At 40.5% G+C, this 18,258-nt stretch overlaps 2 protein-coding genes across 7 annotated transcripts in view; one reads left to right on the top strand and one right to left on the bottom strand.

Annotated features, from left to right (window-relative positions):
* Nucleotides 1-517: 517 nt before the first annotated feature.
* LOC111267053 (uncharacterized) lies at nucleotides 518-9,199 on the top strand. The gene is made up of 13 exons (XM_022845002.2): nucleotides 518-883; nucleotides 1,037-1,166; nucleotides 1,409-1,569; nucleotides 1,804-1,933; nucleotides 2,111-2,221; nucleotides 2,680-2,831; nucleotides 3,144-3,258; nucleotides 3,392-3,594; nucleotides 3,748-3,865; nucleotides 4,248-4,470; nucleotides 4,819-4,963; nucleotides 5,846-5,956; nucleotides 6,213-9,199. Exons 1-13 carry the CDS (start codon nucleotides 546-548, stop codon nucleotides 6,409-6,411), a joined length of 2,136 nt encoding a protein of 711 aa, XP_022700737.1. The 5' UTR covers nucleotides 518-545; the 3' UTR covers nucleotides 6,412-9,199.
* Nucleotides 9,200-10,295: 1,096 nt separating this feature from the next.
* Nucleotides 10,296-18,258, bottom strand: part of put (activin A receptor type 2 punt) — a 35,314-nt gene continuing 27,351 nt past the window's right edge. For 2 of the 6 annotated variants that reach the window (XM_086971179.1, XM_022844986.2), the window contains one exon: nucleotides 15,263-18,026. In XM_086971179.1, the coding sequence (XP_086827305.1) occupies nucleotides 17,705-18,026 (322 nt within the window). In that variant the 3' untranslated portion in view covers nucleotides 15,263-17,704. Of the gene's footprint in view, nucleotides 15,221-15,262; nucleotides 18,027-18,258 lie in introns of those variants that run through there. The other 4 variants (XR_015313635.1, XR_015313636.1, XR_015313633.1 and 1 more) reach the window with 4 other exon arrangements.

The raw sequence follows: 18,258 nt of genomic DNA, 5'->3' as shown, positions 1-18,258 counted from the left end.
GCTTAAATAAATCAATTAAACTCTACGTGGGTTTGTGAGGATCAATTATGTAGTGTTTGGGCATGTTGACTTGCTAATATGAGTTTTTGCTAGCACTAATTCAAAATACAGTCCGTATAGTCCTGTACGTTGGGTACCAGAATCCCTGTCGGACTCCCATGTGATTGATTAGCCCGGGTCGAGTTCAAGGCTGCAGTTACTTTGTCTGAACAGTATCTTTTACATTTGGAAATATCTTTAGCCAAGTAAACAGTGATCAGAAAGTTCAGAAGTGAAACAAATCGCTGGTACTCTAATATACCATCCATAAGAGAACGGGAGCAGTACTTCGACGCTGGAAAGTTGCTATATGTCAAATAGGTTTGACCCGTATGTCGCCTGAGTGCGAAAATTTTTAAACGTCAGTAGATTCAATTTGTGCTCCTTTGGGCTACATAACATGTTAGATGACAACAAAGTTACTCAACTATTGTATCATTCTGCCTCTTCGTTGATGTCCAGTGTCGTTCAGCTTGCCCAGCTCAAACTGCCGTTCCGGGAGAATCATGATTTCAATAGCGTCAATCTTGACGCCCTCATCACCGCAGGGGGCACTCAATGGGGCATCTTCGTCAACAAGTCCAGCTGCAGCGACCATAACCTCTATCACGAACTCGAACCGAACGGGGTCAGTCATAACCATCAATTCTAATGCCGTCACCCATGTTAGTCAGTTAAGATCCCCATCATTGGCGACTCCAAGTTGTTCAACCATATCTGGTCACTCAAGCGGGCCTTCAACAAGCTCGTCCAGCAAATCTTCATCTTCCACTTCACTTACGAACTTCGGCTCATCTGGATCTGTTAACCAACGTCTCAACAGCAATGACGCCATCAATAAAAGGTAAGCCGGCCTGTGCATGCCTGCCAAATTAGCCTTAATCTAGTAAATGATTTTTGTCACAGCGGCATAATTATTATCAACAGGTGGCTAACTATTTCGACATTGCCCTATGCCTTTTCGGCTATGCATAATCTCTGTTATACGCGAAAATAGATACTCAGGCAATCTGGAACTATACAACGACGCAGCATCGATGAGCCCTAGCGAGTCTGCCATCAGCGACTTTAAAACGTCAAATTTAACTCAGCAACTTGATTCGGATCATCTCGCCGTATGCTTCAAGGTAATACCTCACTAGGTAAAGTATGACTCTCGCGCTTTTAACGGGTTCTACTCACTGCTTCGCTAATATTTGTAAATCCTTTTGAGAATGATATGTTAAATATTAGACACGTCTCGCTGCCGATCGAATCGCACTATGTACCATTGATAATGCGGGTTAGGATCACGCACCCCTCTAAAAATTGCTCCTTTTTTTGTACTTTATTCGCGCTCGATTGCTTCTACTGTCGGTTCCGCCCCCAGGCGATGAACGCAATGCGTTACAGCGGTCAGCTCTGTGACGTCGTTTTAAAGACGGATTCGCCCTTCGGCACACAGCAGTTGCCTGCCCATCGTCTCGTGCTCGCTGCCTCTTCCGCGTATTTTTTTGCGATGTTCAATGGAGAACTCGCCGAACGTAATCGGTAAGTAGCGACAAGAACTTTGACATGATTATTATTGCATCAATTAAATATACGACTAACTCTTGAGAATCTACCAATGAAATGTTAATTTAATAGAAACATTAAATAGAGTTTACCAACTGATGAAGGAACACTTCACTTATGAGCAAACTATACAAAGCCTGTCGCTTTTTAAGGCCCTTATTAGACCACTTGTCGTTAACGTAGCGGCGTATGTAAAACGTATCGTTTAAGGTCGGAGGTGACTCTCCACAGCGTGGACGCACTCGCCTTAAAGCTAATCGTTGATTTCTGCTATACCGGCGAAATTATCATCAATCAAAGTAACGTCCAGCATCTACTACCTGCCTCGAATTTTCTTCAGGTATCAACCAACAGACGGCCAGTGTGTGCAACACGTTTATCTTATCTACAACTGGACAGCATAAAAGACATCGTATCATTTACAGCGAGTAGTTTTTTGTATGATGTAAACATTTTTGGCCTTTTAATTACATTGCACGATCATACCGCATTGCACGCTTCGTCACCTGTGATTCAGATTGAGACCGTACGTGAGGCGTGCTGCAAGTTTCTGTTATCCCAACTCGAGCCGTCCAACTGTCTTGGTATCAGATCGTTTGCCGATGCGAACTGTTGCGTCGATCTGCAGGTGAGCCGGAACGACACACCACCGAACTGGAAACATCCAGCCTTTAGTCTGACTATATATTTTCAGGCAGAAACGTTTCACAGAGACATTTCCAAATCGCTTGGGTGCCCTTCTGCCCCATACTAGCGTAAGTTGCCATGTTTGATACTGGATGGATATTATATAGTAGTGGTCGTACAAATCGTAACGCAATATGATGGCACGCTCGGCAGAGATGCGCGGGGCCATGATTCTGATATTATGCCTTTTCCGTCTGTGACTGCATTCTATGCTTTTTATGTACTATAGATTGCTAGGTATCAAAAGGTGAGCTTTATAGAACTCGATGTTTGTATTTGAACATTTTCCAACAAAGCAAACATTTTTCATATGTAGATGATAAAAGAGAGCGGATGGTTAGCTAAATAAAAACGTCTGAGTGTATTAGATGCAAATCCCAACCCGTATTTCCTTCCCAGGGACAGTCGCATCGGTTTGCGTTGCACAACTTCCATAACGTTTCTTTGACTGAAGAGTTCCTATTGCTTGATATTCAGCACGTCGAAGACCTCGTTTCGAGCAGCGAACTTAATGTCCCGGCTGAAGAATGTGTATACAAGGCTATTATGAGGTATGAAGTAACCATGGTATTATACGACGCTGGTCCAGGGCACTTTGAACGGGTGTGGTTCCTTCTTAGCCTAGATTTGATTTCCGAGAGTACCTATGCTTCTGCCCTTCTAGAGAATATAACGTGTACCAAATGATGGCCACATTTAGCTTTTAGCTTCATACAGAATGTCAACTTTATCTTTTATGAGTGTATTGGCACATTCGGCTCCTCTGAATTGGTAACGTAAATTCTTGCCGTGATAAATAATATGAATGCATCTGATCCCATAGCCCTTAACTAAATGTAAAATCTAAATGAATTTGTCGACAGATGGGTTAAACACGAACCTGGTCGCGAAAAACATTTGGAGCGTTTACTGAGACATTGTCGTCTGCCGCTTGTAGACAGGCATTTTCTTCTATCTGATGTCTCTGAAGAGCCTTTGGTGAGTGTTTATTCGTTTGCCATTTCTTTGTTGCGCACTAAAAGTACATCAGTAATCTTCTTTGAATCCGGCCCGTCCATATGAACACGCGGAACGATAACTTTAATAAAATCTCGTTGTGTCATTCTGTCAGGTCCAGCACAGTGAAGCCAGTAAGGACCTCATCATGGAAGCAATGAAGTATCACCTTGTGCCTGAGAAACGATCGTCCATGACATCGATCAGAACAACTTTACGACGGCCGGAAGGTCTCCGGCCTTATCTGTTTGCAGTCGGAGGAGGTTCACTCTTTGCTATACACAGCGATTGTGAATATTATAATCCTCGAACAGACCGGTGAGGCTGAACTAAATATATTGCATCTAACTAGGATGGGTCTTTTATGTTTCTCTAATATGACATTACCAATTGTCCACATAGCAATGGAACATTCAGCTATAGATTCATATACAGATGATTTTTTTATAAACTGTTTTTCGTAATATAAAGATGGTTACATTTTGCTCCGACGATGCATCGACGATCCCGAGCGGGTGTCGCCTCACTCAATCGTCTCTTATACGCCATTGGTGGCTTTGACGGCATCAAGGATTTGTCTTCAGCTGAGGTACGTTCATATGGCTGTCGTTTTTATCCCAGCATGGTATACCAATAGAGCCCTTTTGAGATAGTCGCTTAGACCCACTTCTAGAAACTGTTGACATGATGTGTTGAAAGCAAATTGTAAAAAATAACGCATTTCTTGGCGTTTTAGATACTACACTTCACCCCAATTAGGTATTTCTCTAGTTCATAGTAGGTAGTTCATAATAGAGTCCGAACGCTTTTGTGCGCATTGCCAGACAAAGGAAGCACCTTTCGCTGTAGTATAGCCGTCTTTCAATTGAAGGTTTTTCTATGAAGTATTTTTCTATGATGTAAGCAGTAATTACTGGAAATATGCTCCTATTTTGCCTGAGTTACTTAGGCTCGTTTTTCTCCGTGGCTAGGTATACAACCCGCAAACAAACGCATGGTCTCTAATCAGCCCTCTCGGAACGCGACGCTCATGCCTGGGTGTAGCAGCTCTCAACGGTCTGTTGTACATAGCTGGTGGCTATGACGGATGCTCCTGTCTCAGTTCTGTTGAACAATTTGACCCACTTGTTGGCACGTGGTCATCTCTCGTTGGAATGGATAGCCGACGCCGTTACTGCCGCCTCACCGTCTTAGGTAACGTGATTGTTGCCCGAAGTGATTCGCTCTCGTTTCTTTGCTCCGCATATACAAACAGCCACTGCTATTTGTGGGAACGTATAATGAAACGATAAAGGAAATTCCAGAAAGAAAAAAAAAAACTAGCAAACATATTTCAATATCATACTTTCTAAGAAAATATCAAAACTTTCTTTTTTGGTTTTTCGGAGTATTTCTTGGATCGAAGTTATACAGGAACTTTTTTTCAACCTTTGACGACATCTAAAGTTTTTGTATCCATTTGGTTATTCGTTGGACCCCTGATATTAAAGAGAAAGTAACTAATCATAACAACAAGTTAAATCCACGCTTGAACTAACGCAGACGGCTGCCTATACGCGGTTGGTGGACACGACGGCGCAAACTACCAATCCTCTGTCGAAAGACTGGATCCGAGGGAGGGCCGTTGGCGCCTTATGCCAGCGATGAGTTCTCGGCGAACTTCATGCGGAGCGGCTAGTCTCGACAGGTTGGTATTATCAAAAAATGAACGACGAAGTTGCCCTTCCTGGGCTATTTTTTCCAAAGGACATTCTACGGATAAGCACTGCAGGTACCATACTCATGCATTTATCATAGAGCATTTCTTCACACATAATGCTACTAGCTATGGCGTTGGCTTGCCCCCTTTTTCCGGCTTCTTTTGTTTCCCCTAGCAAAACAAAGCACGAAAATATCGATAGAAACAAACATCACACCGGTATTGTCATAGGAAACAGGAAAACCTTTGCAATGGGTTAGTGATGATACATGTGAGGGGTACGTATGCTTGACATAGAGAGTAGGTCTCATATATATATATATATATATATATATATATATATATATATGTGTCATGCTGGTCTGGAGTGGAGAGTTAGTCGCTCCCTTAATTTCCGGTTCCGGACATTAAACCAGAAATATTTTCGTTCAGTTTTTAAGACGATCTTTGTGGCTGAGAAGCCAAAACGCGCGATGGGATTACGCTTCTGTCGAACTCTTGAGCCGATAAATTTGACATTGGCACGTATATAACAATGATGTACTTTTTAGCAAAGATATAATAATAGCAGTAAGATTTCGTTAATTAAGAAGAGCATGTGGACAGTAGTACAAATTGCCATATCGAAATACATATGCGGGAGAGGTAATGAAAATTTTTCTAAATTCTAGAGAGTAACTGTGCCTCTTTACATTAGACAAAGGGGCACCTTTGCTATTTACGAGTATATTTAAATAAGCATGTAGAAATTTTAGCTAATTTGTTACTATGTCGTAAGTGCATCTGTGTTGTTTATAGCAGCGAGCAAATAATTCACTCACGGGCCATAATAATAACAACAAACAAAATAAAATCTGTTGTTTGGTGTAGGGCACTTTACGCTGTTGGAGGAAATGATGCATCGCTCTGTATGAATAGTTGTGAAAAATTTGACATCGTGGCAAACGCCTGGACCAACGTAGCGAATATGCATTGCCGCAGGTTTGTTCATCTGGTCGAATATGATTTCCAAACAATGGGAGAATCCCCCCTAAAAAAAGATCGCCGGGAACTGACCGTATTCGTACTTGAACTTACTATTATACCTTATTGCTCGATTCTCCTCTCATTAAAAAAAATACATATAATTTACCTCAGCGAACCGATTTAGCCATGAAGAAACTTATTTACAATTTGGTCATCCGAAAGGTCAACTTAATAGGCCAATTCATGGATTGTGAATTGAATCCAATTTCAGAACAACTCACGAAGTAGTTCAGGCTGACGGGGTACTATTTGCTGTCGGCGGAAATGACGGCACTTCGAGTTTGAACTCAGTGGAAATGTACGACGCTCGCGAAAACAGCTGGACGCAACTGGGAGCCATGCAATTACGTCGCAGTAGTATCGGGGCTGCCGTAATCGACTGCCCCCAGCTTGAGTCGCTCGCTTTTTAATAAAACGAACGAGACGAATCATTCACGTTAAACGCTAATCATAAACATTAAACATTAGCGAGTAACAATAGCGGGCCGTAATAACTAGTCGGCATAGTAGAGCAAAACTATAAAACAGGATTATAGATCCATATCGATCGATATTGAGCATACATAGAAAAACAGATGGGGAATTCGACATATAAAATACTATGGTGGTATATTTATCAATCAACCAAATTGACCTTTGGATGTAAGGCCACCTTCTAGTGTACGTGCGATCAAAAGATCGATGACACTGAGATATTCCGACACCAGTCGAAAATATGTAGTACCGACTTGTTAAAATGATTTCTTGGATATTCTTTGATCTGAAAAATCGGTTATCTATGGGGTATTGATGGGGTATATGGATTAGATTTCCATGACCTTTAAGCAGTGACACCTTTGTCCTATTACGTCGACTGAATTGAGGGTGCGCTATTACAATTGAGACTCTAAAGAAATTTACTTACCAGTTAATTTCGGAAAATTAGCTCTAGTCAAAGAGGGATGCAATATAGAATAGCAGAGCGTTGGTCACTATCTTTACGCTTAGCTAAACTGCTTGTAGCAAACACGCAATTTCATTGGCCGTATTTAAGTTCTTAGAGAATCATGCTTATTTTGACACTCCAATAGGACTACTAGAAAATTAGCAACTACAGGGCACGTCAACGATCAAAATCAGGAGATAACAGTAGGTCATTTTTAGCTGAAAGATGATTTTTCTTATGAGTCAGTCTAGCAACCGAATGCACCAGAGATTGCAGCCAGTTTGGTAGAAGCCACCATAATGGCTAATACTAAAGAGCTATCTATCTGGGTCACCGTTAATGCTGTTTTATCTAGACGCTATGAGGGGAAAAGGAGCCTCGTAAATGATGTATGTATGTCTTAATGTAGTTTTTGTTTGAGCCAAGGCCAGAACTCGTTTCGAGATCTGAGCTCAATGCAGAGGGCGGACGTCGCAGTGCCGTCGATCTGATGTTTGCGCCTCAAAAATTTTTGTACGAACGGTGAGTGCATGGATGTTTTATTTAATGTTCAATTGACTTTGTACAACCGAAAATAGTATTTAAATGGACAGTGTGATTTCTGTCAGCTGGATGCACGACGCGTTCGATTGGACCCTGTTGAAATTAATGCTGATTATATAACGACGTGCAAAAGTTCTACGTAACACAGGTATAGTCGGATAATAGTATTATGTTTTTCATACAAACAACAAAAATATCATAGCCCCGGATGTATGGCATGTTGTAAAAATATTATATGTCATAACGGAGAGTAGGCGTCCTGTAAAAAATCTGTTACATTCATACATATAATAGACGTTCTCAAACTATATTATAGGTTTAAGCGTACGTGTATCTCTGCCCAAGCCATCTATAATGAGGGAAAGCCAGTGTGCAGGACACTGGCGACAATATACAAAGCTGTGCTTATTTAAAGTGCAACATCCTAACAATAGTTATATAGCAATAATAATATTCATAATATCTAGGACAAAAAAATATACTGCTGTGGAATAGAGAAGCAGCTGGGGTACCGCCTGGAAACATACTTGAATGGAATAATATATATAATGAAACAGCGGAAAAGCTGAAGGATTCATGTCATCAGTGTAAACGCATTAGCAAATTTCGATGCGCCATGTATTATTGAGCCACGTTTGAAAGGGTTGCAGCCAAGAAGCGTCTTCTACAATGCAGAATAACGGCACACAGCGACAGAATTATACACATGAGCCATGCTTAACAAGGCTCTACAGCACATACGAATAAGTGTACGTTCTACACACAAAAATTACTATATAAAAAAAAAAATTAATGGACCCTACATCGCGAAACGCTGTTCAGTATTCGGCGCAGTAAGGCAAACTCATGTTTATGTTGTGGTAAATGCTAAACGGAAATTTGCCCACTCGACAAGATGAGAATCTCCAATGGAAAAACGCCCTGAGCAACGTGAACGCTTCTGGCATAGTTTAGCGCCCAGCTTTCTTTTCCATTCATTTTAGATAGGTTCATATCTATTGTTACAATGCTACATATTCGGTACGTATTCTACGAGAGTGAAAAGTAAACACGCTTGAGTACGTTTGCTCATCTGAAGTTCACCATCTATATCATAAGCGTGTTTTTAGCTTCTGTTCTTCGGTACGTCGTGTCCTCCAGCAACGATTTATCTGAAATTACCGCAAAGTGAAATTGAACCGGGAACAAACGTCACTTAATCGTCCTTCTTCAATGGGGAGGTTCTCGGTACAAATACCCCTTCGCATATCGGTACGTCGCATAGTATTAGTCAGAAATCAGACTAATATAATAGTTTTGCATTGCTACCCTCAATGACGCAGGTCAGCTTCACAGCTGGAAAAGATATGTTTAGCTAATAATAGGGGTTGAAGATGTAGTCTCAATGAAACGGCACCCCACCGAACATATGAACAAAATACGATCGCTTAGCCGACCGCGGCCCCATATACACATAAAAAAAAAACAGTACCTTCTCTTATGCGACTGCAATGCTCGTGTGCGTATGTATATACACGATGTGTATGAATATTGAGTAAGAGATATGAAATTATTACTGATACAAGCAGAGCAGTCCTAGGACGCACCAATCGTTTACAGGAAGAACGAGCGAAATAGCAGTAGGACAATGGTAATCGATTTATCAGGAACATCTGTGATATACGATTGAGTAACATAAGATGTCCTATCAAATAAATGCATTGTTTCCCGTGAATCGGCATCACTATCCATCGAACTTGTTATTATTTTCTAATACTTTGGATATTTATTAAAGGGTCTAATTAACGTAACTGTGTTTGGACGTATTAGGGAATATGTTATTTCATTTTGCTTCTATTGTCGAGTTCGTTTTCTTCTTTATCGTTCTACCTAGACACGCTCTGTTTGTCATTTTACGTATCTGTCTACTGTTTCGGAATGCATACAATTGTATAGAACTATTTTAAGTGTAACAAAAAAGAAAAAATAAATAAAAAAAATGACCAAATTGTATTCCATTGGATCGGATACGATTCTGAGAATGGATCCACAAACATCTGCCGATGTAGTCTACAAAGAAAGCGGCCAAATGCGAGTGGCCTATTTATGGCGCACTCGTTTGCTATCATATGTACAAGACAGTGTGGTTTTTTCTGATGAAAATAGCGAAATTGCCAATACAGTAGATTTAAGATTGCTCGAACCTCTGGCTTTTGCCTCTCAGCATCGGTCAGGGGAATTCAGCAATGGGTGTCCCTTTGTAAACTCAGCTTTATTATCATGAATATAATTGTTAATTGGTTCGTTGTTATAGCATGCCATCGATCGAATCCTGCAATAGGCAAATTTGTGTGAGGTCGTTGTGTGCATATATGCACAAATCGAGACTGATGTACCTACATAAGCTGCACGTAGATATATATGACGAAGGCGTAAAATAACGTAGTGAAAAAGGTCACTGGCCCCCTTGAAGTCTATCTATCTTAATTTTTTAATCACATTTCTAGCGCTATGGCCTACGTTTCTGGCTAGAAGGATGGAGTCGTATGTAACTTAGTTATGAGTTAGCTTTCCATTCGTACGAGATTTCGGAAACATGCGAAGGACTGTTGTGAAAGGACCATAGCTTTTGAACAGTTAGGGCCGACGTATCACGTTGAATCCATTTGAATTTGGAAACGAAAAACAGAACAGAAACCCTTTTTCTCGGCCACTTTTTAGGGATAGTAGTATCCCTAAAACGTGCAGAGAATGAAAAACGTTTACCATAGAAATTGTCGCTTTCACTATTCCGGCCTACTAAGAAACGTTAGAGCTAGAGTAAAGCAGACGGAAATAAGCACACGATTTATTTTTTTTATACATTCATATAACCAATCAAAAATATTTATTCACAATAATAGCATTGTTATTACAAGGATCTGTTCAAGCACGTGTGAGGCTCTAATCCTCGCACCCTTCGAGGCAAGCCTTCGTCTCACTCATTCAAATCAACCCCATTGAAAAATCACTTTTAGCCACTACTTTAGAACCAATAACACGTGTTCATTAACTTACTCTACCGCTAAAATCGTTTCCCGTTTGTTCTTCTGTGTGTCGATTCATGTTATTTGCACTCCGTTGTTGTTGCTGTTGTTGTTGTCATCAACAATAGATTTTACTGTTGTATCATTACTGATAACAATTATTTTTAATATTATCGTTAGCCCTATTATAACACTAACCAATTCGTATCTAACAGTTCTTTTGGCAATATATATTTATTGTCGCAATAAAGTCCCGTCCCACCCCTCAAACATCCAAATCGTTTTTAGTAGATAGACGAACAGTGTTTTTTTTTTCTCTAGTTGTAGGGGTAATCGAACCTCAGTATCCAGATATATCAATCCACTGTAGGCATTGTTTATCCATACATACTATAGAACCGTATATATCATAGGTATATTTATGTATATGTATATTACACTATATGTATATGGTACAATATAGGTATCGCCGCAGTATTCGGCAGGGCCCCTTCTGGTGGAGCTTATTTTCCCCCCAACCCACTAAGCATTGAATATGAATGCTAAAAAATTATTTATATATATATATATATACGTGTAGGTATAAATAGTGTTCTCAATTGAAAAATGAAACAGCGAAGCGCGGACCTGCAAAGTCTTTCCGTCATATGTTTTTTCGTCTTGTGTACAGCCGCGAGGCGTCGCCAATAGATGAAACAACGGCCTATTGAGCATATAATAGTACTATGTGAAGTGATAGCGTTCGTTAGGAAGGATAGTTCGTTAGAAAAACGTACGTAGACATGGTGAGCGCGTCAGCGACGTTGAATTTCGCGCTGCACGCCCAAACAGACCAATAATTGTCCTGCATACAAATAGAACGCACCTACTTTGTTGAGTGAGGGAAAAGGAAGAAAAGATAAAAAAATATTTGCTCGCTCAGATAAACGTATTTCGTAATAGATTGCAGCGAGAAAGGCTCCATGTCAGGTCCAGAATCAATGATAAAGTAACGACATTGGTACAGAAAGCAATTTCATAACCTAAGCGCCCATATACATATATATGTCCATGGAAGGGTTTGCCTGGATTCGTATGGGCATCTAAGTGTATATCTAATCGACATTCAATACAACGACATCAGCGTTTGATTGTTCTCTCAAATGTTCTCTCCCAGCGTGACGCTCACTCACCTTTTGTTTCCTTAATCAACTGCCTTATAAAAAGCGGAACACAAGCGTCCACCGGCTATGTATGTCTATATTAATCTCATATTGAATTTCTATTGTGCTAAACGTATTGTACGCTGCCAGGTCAATCACCCCAGGGGGGTCACAAAGCACAAGTTTAGTAACTTTTTTAACTCTTTTTTTCCATTTTTTTTTTTGTAAGCAAATTACGTGATTTTCAAAACACGAACGGACACTTGCCTACTCTACCACAATAGCCCACCTGGGCAGCAATTACTGGAATATTTATGTTCCATGTATAGGGCAACGTTTTGTTATCGTAAGAAAAAAGAAATAAACCCTGAACCATTGTGTTGAACGAGGATGCTTCTTTGCTAGAATTTCGTAATAGGACTATTATTATTATTATTATAATTTCTATAATTACAATATAAGGCCAGAAAATATATATTTTTGTGAGCTATGCGACGCACGTATGAGATCCATATGATGTTACGTGTGGGTGTGTGTGTGTGTACGTATGTATCTATATATCCATATTGAAATCATTCTTCTTTTCCCCTGCATATATATGTACATACAAAGTAACGTAAATATATTTAATTATACATACTTATCTAGATATCCGTCAAAGTATCTTTGTCTTGTTTGTTTAAATTTGTGGGCATAGTTTTCGCGTGGTATCTGACAGTCATTTTATGATTATTGGCATGGATGACCGCGGTTTCAGACTAAGACGATTGATAGGCTCAAATCAGTAGTTACATCAGCTAGCATTGACGATGTCCGCTAAAGTTGTAGACCTTCTGTGTTTGACTGGCAAACATCTACTTCTCTAACTTGTGATGCAAACGTCTGCAAATGCTAGAAATATGGTACACTAGTTTGAACCTCACAGACCTTATGGCTAGGTTCGATGTTAGGTTTAATCTCGACTACAGCATCCTTAACCAGGTCTGAAGTCTTTTCGAATTTCCAAACTGAAGTTTAGATCGTCTGCTCCACGTTTTCCCACTTAAAGCCGCACACATTTTTTGCTTTGGATCAGTACATCGATTACAGCTGATTTTCCGACATCCGAGCGGAGTTACATGTGATGACTAACTTTTTTTGCCAGTTGTCATTTTCCTTCAGTTTAATTGTTGCGCAGCAGCACTGAGTGACCGAAACATCACTAGCACCCATTACGTCGGCGACTTTCACATAAGAGTTACCATGAAGGTTTCAGCCAGACAAAACCCTTTAGCTGGCCATAGACAGTGTTCACGCTTTACAACTTCGTTCTAACACCTGTTGCCCGCAGTCGCAACATTATGCACACGTTTCATGATATTAGTAAATCTATCGATTGGAGGTACCTACCTTAATGCCTTTTTATTTAAAGTCTATATCAATTTCTTTTCTTTGTCTGGTTTGTTCCACGCCCCAGAGTATCAGGCTGTATTTGTTGAAGACTTTGCCGCCAGCGATGAACCGCATGTGCGATGACAAACGAGCCAATGAAGAGGCTTTAAAAATTAGGTCCTCCAGCATACAGGCACACGCGAGCCCGTACACTCAGACGTATTGAACATGCATTTCCTGCCTCGATTGGAAGGTGTGCACAATAAAACTCCGCAGCCATATATATGTTCTTTCACTTATTATATTATCCTCAAGTATATTTGGCCTCATTATTATCATCACTATCATAACTGTTACGTATATAGGTGTTTCTCATATATTTTTTTACAAATATATACATTACACATATAATTATTGGTCGGCCTATATAATTTTGCATTTTACCAAAGAACCCGCCAAGCAAAACTTGTCATGGTAATGAATATATAACACAACAACGAAATGTACATTATGTTATACTCTTTGTTATTATTACAACTTAAGAGCGCGTAAAGGTATCATTTGTTCGAACAAAATAATCGTGAACAACAGGCGAAAGCACTCGAGACGCCAACGCCCTCCTGGACGTGGGCGCGCTTGTTCTTTTAAGAGAATCGGCGCTCTAGGCAAAAGACGTACTCACGCTTATTCACGCATGTTCAGAAATAAGGACAGACTTTCCAATAATGGCTGGCGGTTAGATGGACACGGTCGCGCTCTAAATCGACGATATCGATCGTCGTTGGGTCAGATGGTGGCAGGTTTGTTTTTTTCTAGAGCCTTTAGTTGCCGGGATCGGCTCGAGCCACGTTTTAGCAGAGACGATGCACAAAGGTAAGACATAAGAGAGTTAACGGATAACGCTGCTGATCGTCGCGAAGTTTTGATGCGATCTGGACTTCGAAGTTATTCTGCCTAGACCAAAGAATTCCTATTAATCATGTCGCTCACCACTCATAGTGATTTTCGATGTGTAGAAGCATATAATGGTATTCACCGTAGTCAAATGTATCACTCAATTTACATTCCGCTGGTTCGTCGATCTAACTTAGTTTAATAACGAGACGCAAGCTGATTAAAAATCCTATTAGATAACTGAATGTTTAAAAGCTCAGCGGGTCAGATCCAACGAAAACCTTACAAAATAATGGCGCTGAAAATCGATTTTGTGAGGTTCCGAATTCAAGGTTGCCTTTCTGTAACGAAACGTTATGGTCTATTTAACAGTTAGCGAGCATCGCCACACGGTCTTCAATTGCAGTCCCTTATTTTTCGCTGTGTGTCGAACTTTTTTTTTTACCGATTAACTAATTCACGAATGTAACTGATAAAGCCTAACGTTTGCAGGCCTCTTCTCACAGCAGCATGTACACGACAGACATCTTAACATTCATACAATTGGAATAGTTACGATCAAGCACTAGACATGCGAAAATCTGGAGAATCGAGCGAAGTCCTTTTACGCTAATATTTTCATTGTTTCCACCCCCCAGGGGTATCATTTCGGATGGTATTTCGTAAACGAATAATCTTTGGGCCGAACCAGAGCATGTCAAGGGCTTGATGTCACTCGCTGCTCGTTCAGTAAATCAAAATCAGTAATAGAAAATTTAAAAAAATATATTTATCTCATTATGGTGGCTTGCTCCTAGTGACGGGAGACCATGTCTGCGCGAGTGTCAGACATGGGAGCGCGACATATGCAAACGTTGGCACAGCAGTTTCCTTTAGAGTTGCCCATTTTTGAAAAATGCCGCCAAACGCTCGACAATCGCAACGAGACGATGCGAAATAGCATCACCATAAACTACTCATGGACGTCTAGCATGGGTTTGCTATACCACCAGTTCAAGTGGCTTACGAGTTCTGTCGTCGTAGACAGAGACTGAGGTCGTCGACTAGTCAAACGTCATTTCGATCGCATCCGTTCATTCCGTCTGTTACTACCGTAATGATTTTTGCGACTCACCGAAACGGCCGTCGATTAGAGCCTAGCTTGTAGCCTCATTAATGATCACATTATTCCAGGTTCTGTCGTCCTGTCGCGCTCCCAAATTGCGCCCTTCTCCCATCCGCGTGTCATCCACTATGGTCTTTTATCTATCTATATATATTGACATTGTACAATTGAAATTCGTCGATCCCGTCACAAATCGTACCGTTGTCACAGGACCTGGTCACGAATCGATGACTACTAAAATTCAACCGGAATACAATAACCATTGAAGGCACAATATTATGGTTAGATTTGCTAATATTTTATTAGTACATTGGGCATGTCTGTTTTGAGGGAGCAATTGCCAGAGTAACACATGTAGGAGAACGTTGACGAATTACATAAACAAAATCTAATTTTATATAGTGCTTAAGCTGTTTGTTTGCTATGGAAAAAAAAACACCTCATGTTTGGCTATGGTCCAGTTAATCGGCGCCGATTAACCTCTAAACATTGTAGGGTGGATGTTGGTAAATGGGTTTTAGAGCTCTAACGTTGCTGTTATACTCGTCCGCGTATATATACGGCAACTAAATTGGGATAGACTTTGCTCGGGCATCTCTTATAACGAGCACGAGTTCATAGGCCGTCCTTAATTTTAGGAGAAAACCTGTTCTTTCCAGGACAAAATGACAATGGCGGAACACAGTGCGCCGTTTTCGCGATTTGGGCGAAAATTAGCCACTAAAAAATCTGTTCACGTTAGACGTTCTTATTTATCAATCTATTATAGTCTAATATTAATCCTGAGAAGGTAAAAATGAAACTTTACATTTTTTGTCCTAAACCGGCGATCCGTGTTAATAGCAGTTTTTATGCAATTTTTAAACAATTCCAATAAGGAAGATTTCCATGAGACAAATCATAAATCTTCATTAGGTTTTAGATTTTAACAGCCGAAAACTTATTCAAAAATTAGATTAGAAAAATTAGGATTAGAATTCAGAAATTAACAGCCGTTTTAGAAAGGAGAATGCCAACTAGATGGGTCGTCTGTATTAAGCTTCAGCAATTACTGTTTTTTGCCCCTTGCAGATTTGTGGCTGTTTTTAGCCCTCGCATTTTTGGAAGTTCCGGCCTGTTAGCAGCCCAAAATTTAACTCCGCTTGAATTTTAATTGTGCAGCCTATGGAGGCAACACTTTGGCGGATGTACGCCTAGCAATATAGCGCGGGTACTACGAATAAGCTACCCGCATATCGAGAAGAATGACTTTGAAAATGAGCTGCTTAGGTCTCGAATCGAAGGTATAATCACGGTGAACCAGGGTTGTATTGAGTAAACAGGAATAACACTTCTGGCGTGTGCAAAAAAATTGAATTGAAATACCTGTTTTTATTTAGAGATAGCCTTAGAAACAGTTTCAATTTAGGTGCCGTACCCATATATATACGTATATACTTTACCACCAAAAATGTATGTAACATGTGAAACAAGTACTGTTATTATTATAAACGTAGTATTATTCCAATCGGTCTGTGTAAGTCTAAAATAGAGGGAAGTATTAATTTCTCACTACTCTGCATGTCGGTGCGAGCAACTTCGATCGAACTTTTCCGTTACTCCTTTCGCCCTAGGGCATTACAACATTTTACTTTTAATATAAAGTAACTATATCTCATTATCGCTCTATTGTAGCGCGCTGTCAGCGTTAACTAAGCGATATGTTTATCACTACTATTAATGCCACAGATGACTTCAGATAAAAGTTGCAGTTTTAACACTCACTTATGAACTTCGCCGTCTTGCCTCTCACTTGACGATGCGCTTTACTCACGTTGATTCGCCCTTTGCAGAAGTCCTGCTGCCGGCAGGAGCTACAGTTGCAGGACGTAATGTTTTGCTTGAACCAAGGTCGGTGATATCAAGGCCCAATTGTGGTTGTTTTACGTAGTAGTCATCGGCGCAATTTCATTGCATCATTGGTACAAAAACGATTTATGCAAGTTAATCGATCAGGAAAAGTGGTTATGTTGTTTTTGTTAGAGATGATTCTTATGGGTGTTTGTAGAATAATAGCATGCAAAGGATGTGTTGACGCTGCTGCCGATTTGTTGGATAAGGCCATTCAAGAGGCAATAGTATACGAAGATGTATACATACATACTACTTGCGAATTGGACTCCGTCTAGTTTGCAAGCAATAGACCACGCGAGATCATCGTGAGTCACTCTGAAGATGATGAAATTGTGCGAAATTGCCCTGCCGTTCGCCGTGACCTAAAGTTCCTGCGGCTTTCTTCAAAGCCGTCATATTTATAAGCAACGGATCATTAGCTCTCGAAATATTTACATACAGGAACGTATATATATGAAATGTTTTTTTTCTTTTCCATACTGATCTCGTCTGGCCAACTATGCAAAAGCACCGCAGACAGGACTTAGCTTTTCCAGCGGCTCTTCTGCGGTTTTCTCCATCGACTCTGACAGACACCCGCCGAAGTAAGCTGTCACACGTAAGTGTCCTTTGTAGTCATTGCCAAAACCATTTTACTGGCCAATCTCTTGCCGCACATAGCAGGGACATCGAGAGCACAGATTTATGCTAAGGCCGAACCTGGCAGTTTACCAGCTGCGACTGAAATATCACGAGTTAAAGACATGATTTCTATTGTTTATTTATATAGTGTCGATTGCTGACCTTCTGTTGGCTAGAGCAGCAGACAGTTTAAGAGAACTCCTCTTAGACAGCCACGTTGCCATTAACCTGGTGGTACTGCCGATGATGTTGCTGAAGGTTTTGTAGTTGTTGAAGTGGCTGGTGGCGTATTTGTTGCGTTTGTTGTTGCTGTTGTTGTGGCTGCAACTGGGCATGGTTATTATGGCTGTTAATGCATTGACTGTGTTGCCGTGGGCCGCCTAAGCCATTGATCACAATTCCGCCATTTTGCTGTTGGATAATAACGCCGCCGTTTACCATTCCGTTCTGTGGGAGAAGCGCTGATTTCTCGTCGGCGATCTCGGCCGCCCAACTCTGGTTGACGTCTCTCATGAGTTGTTGGATTCTTCATAAACGTTAGCAGAAGATATAGGAAAAGATTGGACATAAAAGAACAAACAAAATAACACATACATGTTTAAATGATAGTCGACAGCAGAAGTGTCTTAATCTTTGACACGTGTATATGTATACATTAGTGAATTATCGATGACCATGTACTGCAGCTTAAACGATTGCTATATGGTACTTTTACTCGATCAGCTTTTATTATCAACGCGTTCTGTGCCAGTTGCCAC

This window comes from Varroa jacobsoni, unplaced genomic scaffold (assembly GCF_002532875.2).
Source record: "Varroa jacobsoni isolate VJ856 unplaced genomic scaffold, vjacob_1.0 scaffold_1142, whole genome shotgun sequence".
In the NCBI taxonomy this organism is placed as follows: domain Eukaryota; kingdom Metazoa; phylum Arthropoda; class Arachnida; order Mesostigmata; family Varroidae; genus Varroa; species Varroa jacobsoni.
The sequence above is the reverse complement of the archived record's forward strand: the minus strand, read 5'-3'. Positions and strand labels throughout refer to the sequence as shown.

Coding starts and splice junctions, on each gene's coding strand:
- LOC111267053 (XM_022845002.2), top strand. CDS start 546: ATGATTTCAATAGCGTCAATCTTGACGCCCTCATCACCGCAGGGGGCA. Junction 1,934..2,110: donor CTGCCTCGAATTTTCTTCAG/GTATCAACCAAC, acceptor CCTGTGATTCAG/ATTGAGACCGTACGTGAGGC. Junction 3,595..3,747: donor TATAATCCTCGAACAGACCG/GTGAGGCTGAAC, acceptor CGTAATATAAAG/ATGGTTACATTTTGCTCCGA.